This window comes from Asterias amurensis, chromosome 2 (genome assembly GCF_032118995.1).
Source record: "Asterias amurensis chromosome 2, ASM3211899v1".
Taxonomy (NCBI): Eukaryota; Metazoa; Echinodermata; class Asteroidea; order Forcipulatida; family Asteriidae; genus Asterias; species Asterias amurensis.
This window is the reverse complement of record NC_092649.1, coordinates 24802075-24820485: the sequence shown is the minus strand read 5'-3', so window position 1 is coordinate 24820485 and position 18411 is coordinate 24802075. Positions and strand designations below refer to the sequence as shown.

The 18411-nt window shown below is 39.9% G+C and overlaps 2 protein-coding genes across 2 annotated transcripts; one reads left to right on the top strand and one right to left on the bottom strand.

The window, feature by feature from the left end:
- Positions 1 to 3618: 3618 nt before the first annotated feature.
- LOC139952674 (uncharacterized) lies at positions 3619 to 7469 on the top strand. Its single transcript, XM_071951879.1, has one exon. It carries the CDS (start codon positions 3619 to 3621, stop codon positions 5878 to 5880), a length of 2262 nt encoding a protein of 753 aa, XP_071807980.1. The 3' UTR covers positions 5881 to 7469.
- Positions 7470 to 17008: 9539 nt separating this feature from the next.
- LOC139952664 (cholecystokinin receptor-like) lies at positions 17009 to 18208 on the bottom strand. The gene has a single exon (XM_071951868.1). The coding sequence runs from the start codon at positions 18206 to 18208 to the stop codon at positions 17009 to 17011; it is 1200 nt and encodes a 399-aa protein (XP_071807969.1).
- Between the last annotated feature and the right edge of the window lie 203 nt (positions 18209 to 18411).

The window sequence follows — 18411 nt, the reverse complement described above, 5'->3', positions numbered from 1 at the left end:
CAGTAAAGTAGTGTTTAAAGGTTGATTACATTGCTGAACAACTATTACTTAAAGGAACACGTTGCCTTGGATCGGACGAGTTGGTCTATTAAAAGCGTTTGAAAACGTTTGTTATTAAATGCATATGGTTAGAAAGATGTTTTAAAAGTAGAATATAATGATCCACACAAGTATCACTCAAAATTGCACGGTTTTCATTTTACGTCGCGAACTAACACGGTCGGCCATTTATGGGAGTCAAAGTTTTGACTCCCATAAATGGCCGACCGTGTTTGTGGACGAGGTAAAACGAAAACCACGCAATTTCGAGGCATATTTGTATTGATCATTGTATTCTACTTTTACAACATCTTTCTAACCATATCGATTTTATAACAAACGGTTACAGGACGCTTTTCAAAGACCAACTCGACAGATCCAAGGCAACGTGTTCCTTTAAAGGCAATGAACACTCTATCAGTAATTAGCCCTTTTTAAGCATCTGAAAGCACAAACATTTTATGCAACAAGGGTGTTTTTTTTTCTCTTTCATTATTCTCTTGCAACTTCGATGACACATTGAGTCAACATTTTCACAGATTTGTTATTTTATGTTGTGATACACCATTCCCAAGTGGGAAACTGGTCTTTGACAATTACCAAAGTTGGCCAGTGCCTTTAAATGAGACAAGAGACTTCTCAAGGATAAAGAAAGTAGTTCTAACTTGTGTTATCTGTGGCTCGGAATGTCTGAAGTTAAACAGCCGTATACACGTTCTGAGTGAAACGAACCTAGCATCAGAGCATTGTGGTGTAAAGGTCGTCTGTTTGGGAAAGGTCAAATTGTAAACTTTCACCCTAATTGACCTATGATATGCAGGTATAACATATTATCACACACATTGGCAAAATAAATAAATACATAAATAAACAGGTAAATAAAAAATAAAATAAAAACAAACATAAGAAAAAAGTAAATAGATAAATAACGCACATAAACAACCAAATCCGTCAGAACAAATTAGATTAAAAACAACAAATGCATAATTATAAATAAAGCAAAATCGTATTATAAAAGAAAATAACACACACACATATGACAGCGTGATAAAAGTTTAAAGACAGTGGACACTATTGGTAATTGTCAAAGACCAGTCTTCTCACTTGGTGTATCTCAACATATGCATGAAATAACAAACCTGTAAAAATTTGAGCTCATCGGTCGTCGAAGTTGCGAGATAATAATGAAAGAAAAAACACCCTTGTCACACGGGCGAAGTTGTGTGCGTTTAGATGGTTGATTTCGAGCCCTTAAGCTCTGAACTTGAGGTCTCGAAATCAAATTCGTGGAAAATTACTTCTTTCTCGAAAACTACTCCACTTCAGAGGGAGCCGTTTCTCACAATGTTTTATACTACCAACCTCTCACTCGTGACCAAGTAAGGTTTCGTGCTAATAATCATTTTGAGTATTTACCAATAGTGTCCACTGCCTTTAACTTGTAAGAAAAACAGAACCACTGGTAATATATATTTTTTTTTATCCAAACAGGGAAGAACAATATATTAAACAAAATGTATTTCCCCAACTCTTATATTTGGTCTTTCGCCAAAAAGTTCACGCATCAAACGGGAAGTATGGTCTGTATTTTTCCGCAGCCCCCTATAAATGACGAACACTTAATGTTAAACTCAGACATTTCTTGTGAGATTTCTACATCGACAGTCGATGAGCTTGTGCTGTAGAGTTTCCCGCCGACAGACAACCAGTCTCTGTCGACGATACAACGATTCTCTGAAAGGTAAAATTTTTCATAGGTGAGTGAATTGTTATTGGATTCTTTTAACATTTAAAGCCATTGGACACTTCCGGTAAACAGTATGTTTAAAGGCCCACACTTCGTGTATCACAACTTATATATAAAAATAAAAAAAAAACTGTGAAAATTTAGGCTCAATCGGTCATCGGCGTCGGGAGAAAATAACGGGAAAACCCACCCCTGTTTCCGCACGTTTCGCCGTGTCATGACATGTGTGTAAATTAAATCCGTAATTCTCGATATCGAGAATTGATATTGTTTTAATGTTTTCTCAAAAAGTTAAGCATTTCATGGAATAATATTTCAAGAGAAGTCTTTCACACCTTCTGTAAACCCTGTAAGTTATTTGTAAATCTGTGAACTTTGTACCGAAAGTGTCCAATGGCTTTAAGCAGACCAAATAACCTCACATAAATCCTGTGGCCAACACAATATTTCATATGGCCGCAACATATATCTTGCGGCCCTGCAAATAGGACTTTGTGTGATAAAGCTTTTAGAGTTACTCTTTATAGGCACTGGACACTATTGGTAACTACTCAAAATAATTGTGAGCATACAATCTTACTTGGTAACGAGAAATGGAGAGCTGTTTTGATAGTATATAACATTGTGAGAAAACGGCTCCCTCTGTAGTAACTTTAGTTTTTGAGAAAGAAGTAGTTGCTCACTCAAAAATTTGAATTGAATTCGAGACCTCCGCTGAGGTCTCGGATTCAAGGCCTCTGAATGCACACAACTGTATGAAAAAGGTGTTTCTTTCAATATTCTCTCGCAACTTCGACTACCAGTTGAGTTCAAATTTTCACAGATTTGCTATTTTACGCATATGTTGAGATACAACATATTATTATGTTAACATACAACAATTTTTAGGGTATGTTTTGTTTTAGTTTGTATTACTTTGATTTGGTTTTAAGCTTTTAAATACGGAGGTGCGGAGCCATTTTTTTTATATTTTAATTTGTAATATTCAATCAAACTGCATTGAATTTTACCTTTACTGGCGCAGGAATTCATCATCGGAATTTCGGAAAGTACTGAGTATACAGTGTTATAACACCCCTTACCAATATTCTGCCTTTTCATTGGTTTAGAGCGCGTCACATGATATGTCTTAGTTTTACTAGACGACGGCCGTGTGATAGTGCATCGGTTTGCCGTGCGCTAGTCCACACACATCGGTGTATGAGTAAAAAAAAATAAAAAAATTAACAGTTTGCTTTTGTTGTCCATTGACGTCACGTTTCAAATTTCGCTCTGAATGAGTATCAATTAAAGTGACCCTTCTACACAATCTTCACGAAAGGTTAGGTCAGTTTTGTTTGAAAGGGCTGAAAGGACACAATTCAAAATAGTGTTCTCCCGGAGGGGACTGTAAGGGATCGGTAAAATCGGTCTGCGCATCCGCGAAACTGAACAAGACTCAGTCCTGCAGAGTGCAGAGTTGGAGAACGGTCTCGGAGAGAAATAACGTCCGGTCTCCCCCACGATCGAGTGGTCTCATTTGTACACGTTGCACTGCACTGAACCGTGACTCTGTGGCCGTGTCACATCGTAATCACAACAGCCTACAAATATAGGAGGGGAGCGTGAGCATCCGGACCGCCGCGTTTGGTTACTTTCCGTCCCCTCCCTTCTCCCGTTCCAAATCGAAATCTCCCTATACACGAGTCGGAGGTATAGTTGAGTCAAAAGAGGGCGCTATCTGGTCGATCAGCTATCTGGTCGATCACCAGAACATTCACCTTTATACGCGGTATAAGAGTCGACGATACACAACTTGATTGGCATTTTTCTCTCATCTTCCTCAGAATAAAATGGCACCACTTGGATGGGTGTTGTTACTTGTCTGTTTAGTTGGAGCTTGCTTCGACAGCTCTCAATCATCAATCTGCAGTCATGCGCAGTGTCACTACGACTACGTCACTGCAAAGGCCGACTGCTCCTCGCTCCATCTCGACTGCATCCCCGTCAACTACCCAGACGCCCTCATCATGGACCTAAGCCACAACAACATATCAGAGCTGTCATCAGACGATTTCAATGGCACATTCTCCAGGCTGGCTGAACTGTACGTCGACTACAATAACATATCTAATGTGACGTCACTGTTGGGATCCAGCGAGCTACGAAGTCTACGGAAGTTGTCTGCGAGGCACAACGTCATTTCTATTTTGCCGACAACCTGTCAACTTAGTTCCCTCACCAAACTATTTGTAGACTACAACTTAATTACAACCTTCCAGGTGCCTGAATGCGGACGTTTGCGACAACTTTCAGCAGATTTCAATTTAATTAGTAAGAGTAATAGATGGTTCTTTTTGGGACACATTTCTCCATTCTTAAATATTAGTTTGCAATTCAACAGACTAAGTGGCACTTTGTCCTTCAATATCGAACCTGATTTTAAAGATTTAAACGTGTCTTTATATTTGGATCACAACAGCCTGAACTTTTTAAACTTCCACGGTGCACTTAATACAAATGCAAACAAAGTGTTTAAAATAATTTCAGTTAGTCATAATGAAATTCAATCCTTTGTGCATGTGCATCCATTTCCCGAAGAGCTTAATATAGCCAGTAATGTTATGACTCATTTGGACAATTCTGGTTTTGGAAGCTACACTAGCTTTTTGAAGAAAATGGACGTAAGCAACAACTCTCTCCAATCCTTGATTCAACCAATTTGGGCGGAAAAAGTCGAATTCCTTAACGCTGATACCAACCTCCTTGCAAACCTGTCCTCGACAACCATGTCAGGTTTTGTCAATCTGACTGAACTGCATGTAGCCAGTAATCGTCTCTTGTTCATCTCACCCACTGCACTGAGCCATCTCTCCATGCTACAGTCACTGTATCTCGATGACAATGCCCTGACGTCTTTGTTTGGAGGAGTATTTTTCAACCAGTCTAACTTAGTTGAGCTCTCCATCACCAACAACCGACTCACCATGTTACATTCTGATTACTTCATGGGTCTGGTGTCGTTGAAGCGTCTGTACCTCGCAGGGAATCAACTCACTAGCGTCAACTCACAGATGTTTCAACTAGTGCCTGAAATTCTTACCTTGGACTTATCCCGAAATGAGCTTCAGCTTGTCGACCTGCAGGACTGTGTCCTTAATCCTAACCTACACAATATCTCATTGGCTCGCAATAAGATTCATGACACCAATAAAGTCTTTGGGTACTGCAGCAACCTGGAAAAATTGGATCTGAGTTATAACTTGATCCAAATCGTTCGCGGTGATTCTCTTTCTGGGAGAAACGAAGCTTTGTCTATCCTAGATCTTGAAGGCAACCCACTGCAGTGTGACTGTAGGCTCACAGGTCTGCGAGACTGGCTGCGTAACAACCCACCGTACGTTGAGCCTCGATGTGAAGGACCGAAGCAACACTATGGGTCAGTGATAACAGACTTGGACATCAAAGACTTCTCCTGCAAGCGTCCGAAGGTAGTGACTGATAGGAAGAGTCTGACAGTCGTGGCTGGGCAGAATACAGTTCTCGCATGTACAGCCAAGGGTATTCCTGCTCCTACCATAACATGGCTCTCACCAAACGGCACCGAGATACCTCACGAGTGGCAAGGAAGATTCGCTATTCTCCAGGGGAGGATTCTGCATATCACACCAGTGCAGAAATCCGACCAAGGTGTTTACACTTGTCTGGTACACAATGTTCTGGGTGAAATGAACGACGCTGTGGTTAGTGTTACCGTATCAACGTCCCCAGCCACATCAGTAAATGCTCTCTTACCGGGTGTGACCGATATCCCCGCCATTATCATCGCTATTGTTGTGACATTGTTTGTTGTCGCTTTCGTCATCGTGTTCCGTCAACGCTGCAAGAAACCTGAGAAAGGAACTGATGTCAAAGTCGTCTTCCGTAGCACTGACGATGGGGACGGGACCCCAGATGACACCCCGGTAGAACGGAATAGATACGTGCCCACCCCTGCAACGAAGAACCCATCCTGTCAGATCGACGATGACTTTTACGAGGAGCCTACTGTAGGCAAGCAAGACATCGTTGATGATAGGGAGGTATACGAGAACGTAGATATTGTGTGGTCTTAGGTCAAGTCGTTTTAAAGCAAGATCGGGTAGACTTGACCAGAAACTGTGACGTAGCGCTCGAATTGACCATATTGACCATGCACCAGTGCATGGTCCTATAGTCAATCTCACTGTGCTTTATGGTTTCATGTTAGTCTAGTCGGGTTCTTGTCAAGTCTAGTCGCCATCCGACCAATCAAAACACTCGGACCCGTCAAAATACAGCTATTGAAAGCTGGCGTCACTTCACATTTTATCCGATGAATTTATTATATCCAATGACATCACTGGTTCGGTACCACGGGCTGCATTGAAGGTTCGCTCGTCCCCAGCGCCTTGCTTAAACCAAAGGCGCTGGGATGGGCAAACGTATCTTCCCACTGTCATTAGTTAAATAATGCGCAGTCCCATCATGCATCAGACTCGAAACTCATACTGCACCATATTTCTGTGCACTGCATACATGACGTACTTCCTGGACAAGAATCTGTGCAAGCAATTAGCCCATCCCAGCTGGAGCCGAGCGAACATTGAAGGAGGAGGATTCAAAAGAGAGCTCTACTGTATAAGTACACAGTTCACTGTATTGGTGAGGGGGGGGGGGCACCCCAGAATCTCCAGGGAGACAGAATCTCCTGATGCAGTAACCGGCATGATTGTGTTATACATTATACTAGGTTTCCCCCGACCACCTAAAGACAAAAACTCATTTAATTTAACACCCGGCCAATTCAGTGTCGTTTGAAAAAGAACCCGTGACATGGCATCAGCACTCAGCAGGCAGCAGACGAAAGGGGGTAATTCAATTTCAAAAGTTCAGCATTCACTGGTCAAATAAAACTAAAAGGATCGTAGAAATTCAACCGTAGAATAGTGCAAAATTAAGTCTTGAATACAATAAATGAGACTGACTTAAACGTACCTGAGTGAAAACAACGAATCCGTGTGTGTTCAAAGACGAAAGTGGGCGATATTTTGCCGGGAAAAGGGCGGGGAAACCTGCAATAAACGCAGTTCAATAGCGTTTTATCAAACCCGGTGAGCGTCTGAAGGCGCCCATTTTTTTGTTCTACAGGCTATGTAGAGCTATGTTTGGACGAAGACCCTTCATTAGAATGAGCTATGTATATGGATAAGTTCGATTAGCTTCCCCTGGTCGACCCCGCGGTGCTCATCCGCTCACGCGACCGGGTGAGCCCCTGACAAGAGCTATTTGAACGATCACACCCGCCCTCTCGTGGTGACGTTGCACCATGGGCCAGCCCCAAGTGACCCGCTCCACAAGCAGGGCACTGGGGCTGACCCGGGTGAGCCCATGTCAAAGCTACTCGAACGTACCCGGGCAGACCGGGGTTTACCCATGGAAGCTAATTGAACGCACCCAGTATAAGACCCAATGTTGAAGTTATCTAGCAATTGGAATAGGGTATCACACGTCAAGACAGCAGACTGATATTAAACAAGCCTGGTCGTAGGTTAGAATTCCGACTGAGTTGCATGTGGTGTTAAACCCACACATGTTGACACTTTCTGGGTCATAAAAAATATTCCTTGTATCATACCAGCAATGACCAATAACAAATAGTAAAAAAATGTAAGAACTAATCGCGCAAAAAGATTGAATGTTTTTGTAGGATCATTTCCTTATTGAAAATGAATAACATGCTATTATATGAAATGGGTTATAAATACTTTATTTTTGTGCTAATGAGTTTATTTAAGAGAAAGTTCCTTGTTTTACTTTAGCATAACAAACTTGTTTTTGACTTTAAAAATAATAAGTTGTTTAAGATTTTTTTTTTAGACGACCTTTCTTTGTATTAAATTGATTTGTTAGTAGATAATTACAAGTGTGTAAATTAATATTATAATAACATCGGTTGCATGTTTAAAGATATTGGACACTATTGGTAATTGTCAAAGACTAGTCTTCTCCCTTGGTGTATCTCAACATATGCATAAAAAAGGAACCTGTGAAAAATAATTTGAGCTCAATTGGGCGTTGAAATTGTGGGATAATAATGGAAGAAAAAAACACCCTCGTCAAACGAAGTTGTGTGCTTTCAGATGCTTGAAATCAAATTCTTGGAAAATTACTTCTTTTTCGAAAACTACATTACTTAAGAGGGAGCCGTTTCTCACAATGTTTTGTACTATCAACAGCTCTCCATTGTATCTGACCAAGTAAATTTTTATGCAATTTTTTTAAATAGGAATTACCGATAGTGTCCAGGGTCTTTAAGGAAACTGAAGCGGCCCATAGTTTTGATATACAGAATTGCTAAATTTTGATATTAATGTGCATTGGACATACAGGACAGGGCCCAACTTCGTCAGGGCAGTATTAGGCGGTAAGCAGAGCCATGATGCTGTTTAGCAGAAAGTACTGCTAAGCAAATTATGAATAGGGCACCAGTTCCAACAACGAAATTGGATTTTGGCTGGTATCCAGTTCCTGTTAAGCAAACCTTTTCTGTGCTTAGCAAGTTTTATGCTTAGGGTCTTTACGGAACTGGGTCCAGGGGTGGATTTCACAAAGAGTTAGGACTAGTCTTATCTCGAGTAAGGATGAGTTACTAGTCCTAACTTAGGACTACACGTGTTGTATATCTCCTAGGACTAGTCCTAATATAATAGGACTATTCCTAACTCTTTGTGAAATCGACCACTGGTCCTGTGATGCCTGAGAGGCAAGGTTGTTGACACAAAGTGCAGCTTTTTGCGACTTTTCTCTCCTCTTAAAGACAATAGAGACGTAAGCAATGCCACATACCTAAATTGTATACAGTGTGTTATGAATATTGTCAATAATTTGCTGCTTGTTAATAATTTAGCATTGTGTACTTTATACCTCGTACTATAGTATTGATTAATTTTGTCAAGATTAATTCGGAATAATGAAAAGTTGAAAGATTTATAAGTTTTGAAATTAAATAAAAACAGTTGGTGCGACAACATTGTATAATCGTAAAGCCTCACAGAAAATATCTGGTAATTTTTATAGGATGTAAAACAGTGTCATTCAAAAAGTAACGGATCGGCCCCTTTTTAAACATAATTACGCTTAAGAAAACAGTATGATAGCTATTTTTTTTCTTCGTACCACACGCTGGCTACGAGGTTAACAGTGAAGGGATCTGGGAAAGCGACCATATCTTATGCGTGTGGGTATTGGCTCTTGTGCGGTACGGGGAAAACAATTGCGTCCCGATAGCCGTTACATTATTGACTGAAACAGCGCCCTCTTGTATCCATCAATTAACCTAGATTGTGAGTTTGGGCGCGTGATAGCTTATAATTTTTTTGTGGCTGAGATGCAGAGGAATAACCGCGATCTAAGACTTGAAAGTAAGTCTAACTTGTAGCCGATATATTGTACTCGCGCAATCTTAAAAAAATATACCGAATTACACATTTAAAGGCAGTGGACACTATTGGTAATTATCAAAGACTAGCATTCACAGTTGGTACACTCAACATGTGCATAAAATAACAAACCTGTGAAAATTTGAGCTCAATCGGTCATCGAAGTTGCGAAATAATAATGAAAGAAAAATAACCTTTGTCACACAAAGTTGTGTGCTTTCAGATGGTTGATTTCGAGACTTATACTATCAACCTCTCCCCGTTACTCGTTACCAAGTGAGGTCTTATGCTGATAATTATTTTGAGTAGTTACCAATTTAAATGTCCACTGCCTTTAAAACGGTGCCATTATCCCGAGATATTATTTTTTCTCAGATTATTGACTACCCTAAGTATACGACACTTGTTTTGTTAACAAAAGTCTCGATGTTGGTGATATTCAGAGAAAATTGCTACAAATCAGAACTAAAAAGTAGCCAGAATACGTCACACTTCGAGGCTCGTGAGTAACGCCAGAGACTGGCCTCCAGCCGTCGTGTATCTTCACCTTTGAACTAAATTAATTTCACATAGAGGGTGCGTTCGTTTAGCTTCCCTGGGTCGACCCCGGTGTGTGGCGTTTTTTTTACCAGGACGAAAATGGGTAATTATCTGCACACGTTCGTCCTGGAAAAAACCCCCACCACACACCGGGGTCGACCCAGGGAAGCTAAACGAACGCACTCTATACAGAGAAACACAGTCAAGTTCTACACAACATTACATACAAGTACATGTACATGTACATGCACATGCATATAGTACTGTATACAATACACACGTGCGTTGACACAGCATGCAGACGACCGAAAGTAAATTTTCCTTATCTGTGTTTTGATTGGTCGTCCGAGGTGACCTCGGACCAATCAAATCAAACCCGGACACGGTAGCTTGCAGCCACTGCATCTACCCAATGATATCATTGTAGCCAATGAAATCACTGGATCTAACTAAAATGCTGCACGCAACTGACAGAATGTAACTGTGTCAATTTCAATGCTGATTATGTAATGAAAGAATCACAGGTGCAAATTGGCAATGTAACGGAATGCGTACCAACAAAGAGCAGCGTGTGCATACATTGTACATGCCGTAAAGAAAGTTCACACATGTAGTCAAGCACTGTGTTTTACCTGCTCGTTCTGTTGGACGAAGAAGTTAAAAAGTGACATTTTAACACCGAATTAACTGGATTTCCGTCGTTAAAACTGCAACATTTGTCCACAAATGGAGGAACTGGATGTCAGTGGAGCATTTCCAGCAAAGTGTGCGTGTGGAACTACGGTGTTACTTGAGTATCATTTGAAAAAAGAAGTGTCTAATCTTTGTAAGACCGGGAGTGGATGGAGTTACAAGTCGTTTACCCGTGCACGGACGACGATGCTCATGGGGCGATTAGCGTTCATCTACCCGGTGGCTACCCGGTGAACTGCACCAGGATGTCGGTCAGGTAACCGAGGGTGAAGAATGGATAAAGGCAGTATAGGTGAGTTCAATCTTCATAAAAGTATCAGATAATGGAAGATGAATTTTCGTTTCATCCTTAAATAAAACCCATACCATGCTAAAATGCAACAATGGAGACCATCTTGTTTGTTGTTGAAGTGACTTCATGTAGGCTGGTGGAGCTTCTGTTGTCTGAACAACTTTACAATGGGTGTTGCAAACAAAATATTGGATGTGGGGAAAGTATTGAGAAGTATGATGTATAAATATTAGGTAAGAATCATAATTGAAATCATTATTCAAAGGACTGTATAATATTCAAACAACATTTAAATAACAGCGACTTATGTGCAAACTGTTGCATTTTTAGCAGTGAAAACATCCTTGCTCAGTCCCAACACAAACAAAATGGCGGCACAATGCTTGTTGCATTTTGTTGCATTTTGGTATGGTTCTCATTTCAGCTGTGTTGCATTCTGTTGTATTTCGTAGGGCATGTAGAGGGACCCGAATTTGGGTTAGGGTTTTAAAACGTCCTAAAATTGTAATGAATGGCCACACTGCATGCTTGGAAATACACGGAGGTCACGGGCACGGACAGGGTCGTGCAATGCAGTTCGTTGCCCTGGTCTTTGTCTTGGTGCTCATTCAAAAGTGCTCATAGACTTCGAGTTTTTTCCCAGTAGGCTAGGCCTATCCTTTGAAAGTTGAAAATGACCTTGCCCTCTTAAAGATAACATTCCAGGCCCGGCACTTTAAAACTTGGGAAACAATGGAACAACGTACTTAGTCAAGTCAATTGTATAATTTATTATCTCTTTAGTCAGTGATGGATTTTGGGAACATGGAGGAAAGAAATCTTGTTGCGAACAACAATTTGTTTGACGAAATTCCAAATAAACATAGAATTTGCATAAATGTTTAGATTTCTTCCACAATCAAATGGCGTATTGTGAACACTTTCTGTCGTCCCTTACTTAAAATAAACCCACGAATATAACAACTCGTCCGGCATGACACGTGTGTCCCAAGCACGTATATCCACACATTTTCTGAGACGTAACTGATGCTTATTATTAATCAAATCCCCGTTTTCCCCATGTCAGTAAATTTTTAAAAAGTAGGCCTTACACAATAATAGCAACGACAGTTCGTACCTGTTTCTTGTTGAGGAATGAGTTGCTGCAACTTGTAATTAATTGCCAGCTTAGAACGTGTTGGAAACGAATAAATTAAGATTAAATGGATAAATATTTTTCTTTAGCCATAAAACCAAAGTGTGCGAGCCAATTATAGTTCCACTTCTAAAGGAACATACAAAAATCCTATTTTGTATAAATAAAAATAAAATAAAATAAATGAATGTACATTATTAATTGAACAATGAAATTTACAGGAATTGTCATGCTTAAATCATATTTACGGGAGTTAATAACGCACTTAGATAAAGTAAAGGTTTATTTACATATTAACCCTGCTTGATTGATCTGTACAACCCTTCTAATTATACTTCTACATAATTATTCAAAGTGAACGATGACCACTTGTTTCAATTACATGTAGATTTTTCCCCTATCAACCCCCCCCGCCAATATTGTCCAAGTCGATTATGTCCAGAATTCTTATCATTGTGCACCAAGAGGCTGTATTTTTTTGTAACCAATGGCTTTTCAATTTCACATCAATCAGAATTCAAGTACATTGACACAACATTAATCATCACATCTAAGGTTTATGATAGTGACACATTCCTATTGGTCGAGAGCAACAGCCGGGACATTGTGCCACATCACGCGATACGCGCGACGCGCACAGCATTCCCTTATAAGGAGTTGTTTGCCCGAGGGCGGCGGAGGGCCTTACCATTTCATATCTGGAGGGGTGTTGTGTTGAAAGAAATCATTGAACAATTTTATGCACTCATTTTACGTTTTGACCAAATTTACCTCGACTTCGTCTCGGTAAAATTATCAAGAACCAGGCCTCGTTGGGATTAAACCACTAGTTGAAATCCTCTTCACCACACATTGATTCCCTTATTTCAATGCCATAGACCTATTGTCTGATGAGTTACTATAACAAATGTTTTGATCTTTCGATTCTGAAGAACACAAATTGGGATTAGTGTAAAGAGTATTTTGTTTAATCTATTTTATCGTGACCCGATGACCGTCTATGGTTTTACAAGTTTGTAATTTGTCATGTTGTAAATTGCCGTGTCACACACAGTGCAAGTGCGGATGATGGATTCGTGTATCCCCGAAGTTTGTTACTCGCGTGCGTTTACCCATATCTGTTTAATTTGTGCTTTAAACAATTTACTTTAAATGTAAACTATCATCTCATACTTACCTTTTGGTTAATCTCACCTCGTTTTAAATTGTTCTGTAAATCAGTCGTTTATCATGTGATAACTACATTCAGTTAAGGAACAATAGAATCGTCCAAGACACAGATTTACATAAAACTTATACACGATCTAAAGATGATGACTATAAATTATTAGAAATCATTCCTTGAATATTTCTGTCTGAAATGTAATATTTGAAGAGAAACATTGATACTAATTTCCCGTTTTGAATTTATCGCTCAGTGAGCGTTTTATTCATTATTTTTTGACTCGATGTCATGCAAAACGTCTAATCGGTTTTCACTATTTCCTGTGGCCAAGATAGTCGATTGATCTCAATTACGAGTTTGTCACTATTAGGATGGATTGCATGCTTACAATGCCAGCAACTGTTTTGTCAGCAAAAAACAATCATGTAATCCTTTAACTGTATAATAAGGGTAACTAAACATGTGTCGTTTATTGCATTCCGAACACTATAGTGTTTTGAGTTTGGGGAACTGGAACTCCGTTTGTCAGTATAAACAAAGTGAATTTAAGGTAGTTTAAAATATTGCATGTGATTGCCATTTTCTTCAAGTGCCGCTTATGTCAATGACTTGTTTTATTATTTTTTTATTTATTATATACTATTAACCCAACTGTTTGAACTGAGCATTGTGCACTTTCGTTGCCTTATTCGCATCTGAATAACGTTGTTATTAATTATGTCCAATTGTAAGCGACCATCATTCTACTGATTAAAGGCATGCTCTGAAAATACATCCATTGTCATTGCAACGATTCTACCGTACACACCATGCATGCCATGTAGACACTGACAGTTGCTGCATATGATCATGAACGTTTCAAATAGCACGCCACCTCATTTTTATCAAAGTGCCGCACCGAGGACTAGCTGCATATTTAATGAGCGTTTCAAATACTGCGCGCCCTGTGCTATTTTAAGAAATGAGCTGGCACACCTCTGTTCCTCATACGGCCCTCTTGTAAAAGCAATAGGGCAGGCACGGCGGCCTGCAGGGCTGGTTATAGGGTTCAAAGGTGACTCTTCGTTGTGTGATTTTGTCGTCACATTTCGAGGCTCATGTACTCTAAAGTTGTTTTTATTTGGACATTCTTCAGCTGCGGTGACCCTGTGCTGTACACCGTTAGTTTATCATGTGATAATGATATTCATTTACACTTGTAATTAATACAGACTAAAAGCGCGTCCAACAGACTTAAAACTGCGTTTACCTTGGTTCAATTTGAAGAGTATTTAAATACACTGGACACTATTGGTAATTGCCAAAGACCAGTCTTCTCAATTGGTGTATCTCAACATAATGGATAAGATACCAAACCTATGAAAATTTCGGCTGCGGCGACTCTGTGCTGTACACCATTAGTTTATCATGTGATAATGATATTCATTTACACTAATAATTAATACAGACTAAAAGCGCGTCCAACAGACTTAAAACTGCGTTTACCTTGGTTCAATTTTAACATTTTTTAAATACAAAGACCAGTCTTCTCACTTAGTGTATCTCAACATAATGCATAAGATAACAAACCTGTGAAAATTTGAGCTAAATCGGTCGTCGAAGTTGCAAGATAATAATGAACGAAAAAACACCCTTGTCACATGAAGTTGTGTGCTTTCAGATGCTCGATTTCAGATGCTCGACTTCTAAATCTGAGGTCTCGAAATCAAATTCGTGGAAAATTACTTCTTTCTCGAATGTCACTTCAGAGGGAGCCGTTTCTCCAAATGTTTTATACTACCAACCTCTCTCCATTACTCGTTACCATACCAAGTTTTTATGCTTATATTTATTTTGAGTAATTACCATTATTGTCCACTGCCTTTAACAATTTACGTGTTATAAATTACCTGTTACGTACTACATAATATAGATAACTTAACAAATATCAATGACGGTTCTCTGCACCGTACTTAGAGTTAGTAATATCAACAGTTAAACGTCATAATCTACAGATTAACAAACTGTCATTACCGCGGTTTTATTTGAGCTGACATTATAAACCATCCTGTCATGCAAGTTACTTATTATCATACAGAATTCCTCCCTCCTTCCTCCATTTTTAAACTGAGTATACGTCAGTTTAATCTGTGCTGCAAACCACTTGTTAACATGTCCTGAAAAGATTCAGTTTGACTTCTTTACAGACTTAAACTGCGTTAACCTCAGTTTAGGTAAATTTGCTGTAAACAATTTAGTTCTTCATGTGATACTTACTTTCAGTCAAACAGTCTTACTCTACAAACTTAAACTGAGTCCACTCGGTTGAATAATTTTTACCTTTTTGGGGGGACTATGTTAATAAGTTCCCACGTCATGGTTACAGTTATATTCAGTTGAAAAGTCATCTTATAATTATGGACTTAAACCGCGTTCACTTCGGATTGATTATCTGTGATATATAATTAGTATATTGTGGTTATTACATACAGTTCAAGTTCTTGTTTATACATAGTCGGTTAAATAATTTGTGCTGGATTTAAACCATAGTTCTTCAAGTGGTAATTCTAATTCAGTTAAACTTTGTTATTATACCGACTTAAACTGTAATTACCTCGATTTATCTGAAATTACCTACTAAGTTACTATATTTAATTTGTACAATATTTGCACAGACTGTTATGGTGTTATTGGCCTGTACCACATAGACCACTTAACAAATAATTATGCACCATAGTACATACAATTAGTATTTAATTAAAAAACAAAAATAAATAAAAAATTAATAAATTAATAGTTATAAAAATATGACCATTAGTTCCGCATGCCATGGTCCTCCTTGATACGATCAGTTAAACGTCATATTCTACAACTTAAACTGCGCTTAAACCTGATTTCAATTAGTTTGTGCTGAAACCATTATTTCACAATGCCATGGTTCCAGTTATATTCTATACAGTCGTAATCTACACTTATACCCGAGATAAGCAGATCGTTGCATTCAGTTAAACGTCTTATTTTAGAGACCTCAACTGCGCTTACTAATACTGGTTTGTGTTGTAATTGTAACCCATTAGTTTATCATGCAGTATTTACATTCAGTCAAAGTTATTATTCTACCGACTCCTCAATTTAATTTGTACAATATTTTATCAATAATATGCACAGTGTTCTGACACTTATTTCACAAGTAACTTACGTGAGGCTTTACCACATAACAATGCTGCACCTTTTTTTCGACGGTTCTGCACCATCCAAAAGTACTTTTCACACGGTTGGTGAGTAATTACCTCCATGGTGAGTGCATACCCCCAACGCGACCGTGACCATCCCACATGCCCGTATCATGTACATTTTAAGCCCCTCAAAGATTGATCAACTAGTCCAACAATAATCCAAACACCCCGATGTGTGCACTTATGGCAGCAATACCGTTACCCGACTACCGCATTCACTTCCTACGGTCAATTTAATCAGCCCAGACAGGTTGACCGAATGTAAACAGAGAGGAGCTTGCACTCATTGAATTATAAGCAAGTGTTGAAATCACTAAAATAACATCTCATAATATATAAACAAACTTCTCCATCTTCTAAATACCTTCTAATTTAAGATAACTATCGAGCTAGCTATACATGTCCTATACATATCGTTAATATTCATATCCCCTTTCTGGGGTAAAATAAGTGTACCCAGGAAGCTACAATTGTCATCCACAAAATTATGTTCTAATAATGCTCATTTACGACTGAAAACGCACAAACAGAGCTTTACTCTGAGGCTTAGGGTGTGAGTGGGGGGGGGGGGGGGGCACACAAAATCACTCTAAGAAAGAGAAATAGACGGAACATGTTTAAAGGCATTTTGTTTGCATCTCAACCGTGATGCAAAACAAGATTCGAACCTGATCTTCCACTCACACACCGTAATCTTTATTCGAAATAACAATTTGGTGTTTGCTGTGTACGGTTTTCTCTCTTCAACACAATTTCATTTTCTTCATTGCGTGCAGACAGTCCTTCCGAAATCGTCTGTTCGCAAGACCATAGATTATTGGATTAAAGATGTTATTAATGAACACAGAGACGGTACAGTAGTATACGGCCTTCGTTACGTACATGGGGATAGGAGCGCCGCTAAGTTTGAATAAACTCAAGGCAACATAGAGCCAGTATGGGAACCACGTCACGAGGAGTACAACGCTGGTGCCGAACATCATTCTAGTCGTCTTGCGTTGGAGTGAGACCGCCTCACATTTGAGTTGGTTTGGGTTCACGTTCCTCCGTGGACGGCCAGTTGGGGCGGAGTTAACATTACCTTGAGTTGCAGTCATAGGCTGGTCATTTCGGGACTCAATGGCTACGCCCGCTGGTAAGCCGACCGCTTCGCTTCTCTCTGGTCGTCTAGATGTGGAGGGTGGACCACCGTCACTGCTTTTGGGCAATGTGACTTGTACCTTGTCCGCAATGGCTGGTATCGCACCGTGTCGCGAGGAGGGTACCCGCATCGTTGTCGACAAATCATTGTGTGCATGGCGCTCACTAGGAACATTCACTTTGACATGCTTCTGCACGGTTACGTACACCTGCCCGTAGCAAACGCAAATGACGCCAAGCACCAAGATGTAAAGTACAATTTGAAACACCAGAAAAGTCTTCTGCAAGGCGAGTGTGGCTGGCAGCCAGATTACCTCCAGTATACGCGGACTAGCAAAGAGCATCGCCCCAGCGTACGCACCGAGAATCATCATCTTGGCTCTGTTGCGGTTCAGCCAACGGTCTGCCGGTCTGCGACACACGCAGTCGTACCTGTCCAATGCAATAAACCCGGTCAGCACAGAAGACGCAAACATATTCACCAAGCCTATCACTCCGATGTACTCAACCGCCGATGGGGTCTCCTTATTTTGGATAAACATTAGATACATGGTAAGGTTGTAGACTCTCATCAGGCAAACGGTGAGGTCCATCCCAGCAAGCCCCATGATCAGGATTTGGGTGCTTGTCTTATTAGGTTTGGGCCAATACACGCCGAGAATGAGACTGTTCCCAAACAGCCCAAGTAGCATCACAAGAGAGTAAAAGATAATCTTGGCGATTGCGTTGAGGAGAAGCCCTGCATCGGGTCCCTGCGGTGGTTCATCCGGTCTTAAGTCCGTGGTAGAGGTCTCGACTGACATGTTACTCATTTTTCTTTTGCCCGGTGCAAATCACGATTGTTGTTTAGTTAATGAATTGTCAATGTCTCACAAGGACTGGACTGAATTCTCGACTTGGAGAGCTGCTGCTATTCGTTTTGTCTGGACTGTCTGTGTCACTTGTCACGGAGACGTCTTTAAAGCATAAAGCAAACTACTTTGAAGAAACTGTTACACTGATACCT

Coding starts and splice junctions, on each gene's coding strand:
- LOC139952674 (XM_071951879.1), top strand. CDS start 3,619: ATGGCACCACTTGGATGGGTGTTGTTACTTGTCTGTTTAGTTGGAGCT.
- LOC139952664 (XM_071951868.1), bottom strand. CDS start 18,208: ATGTCAGTCGAGACCTCTACCACGGACTTAAGACCGGATGAACCACCG.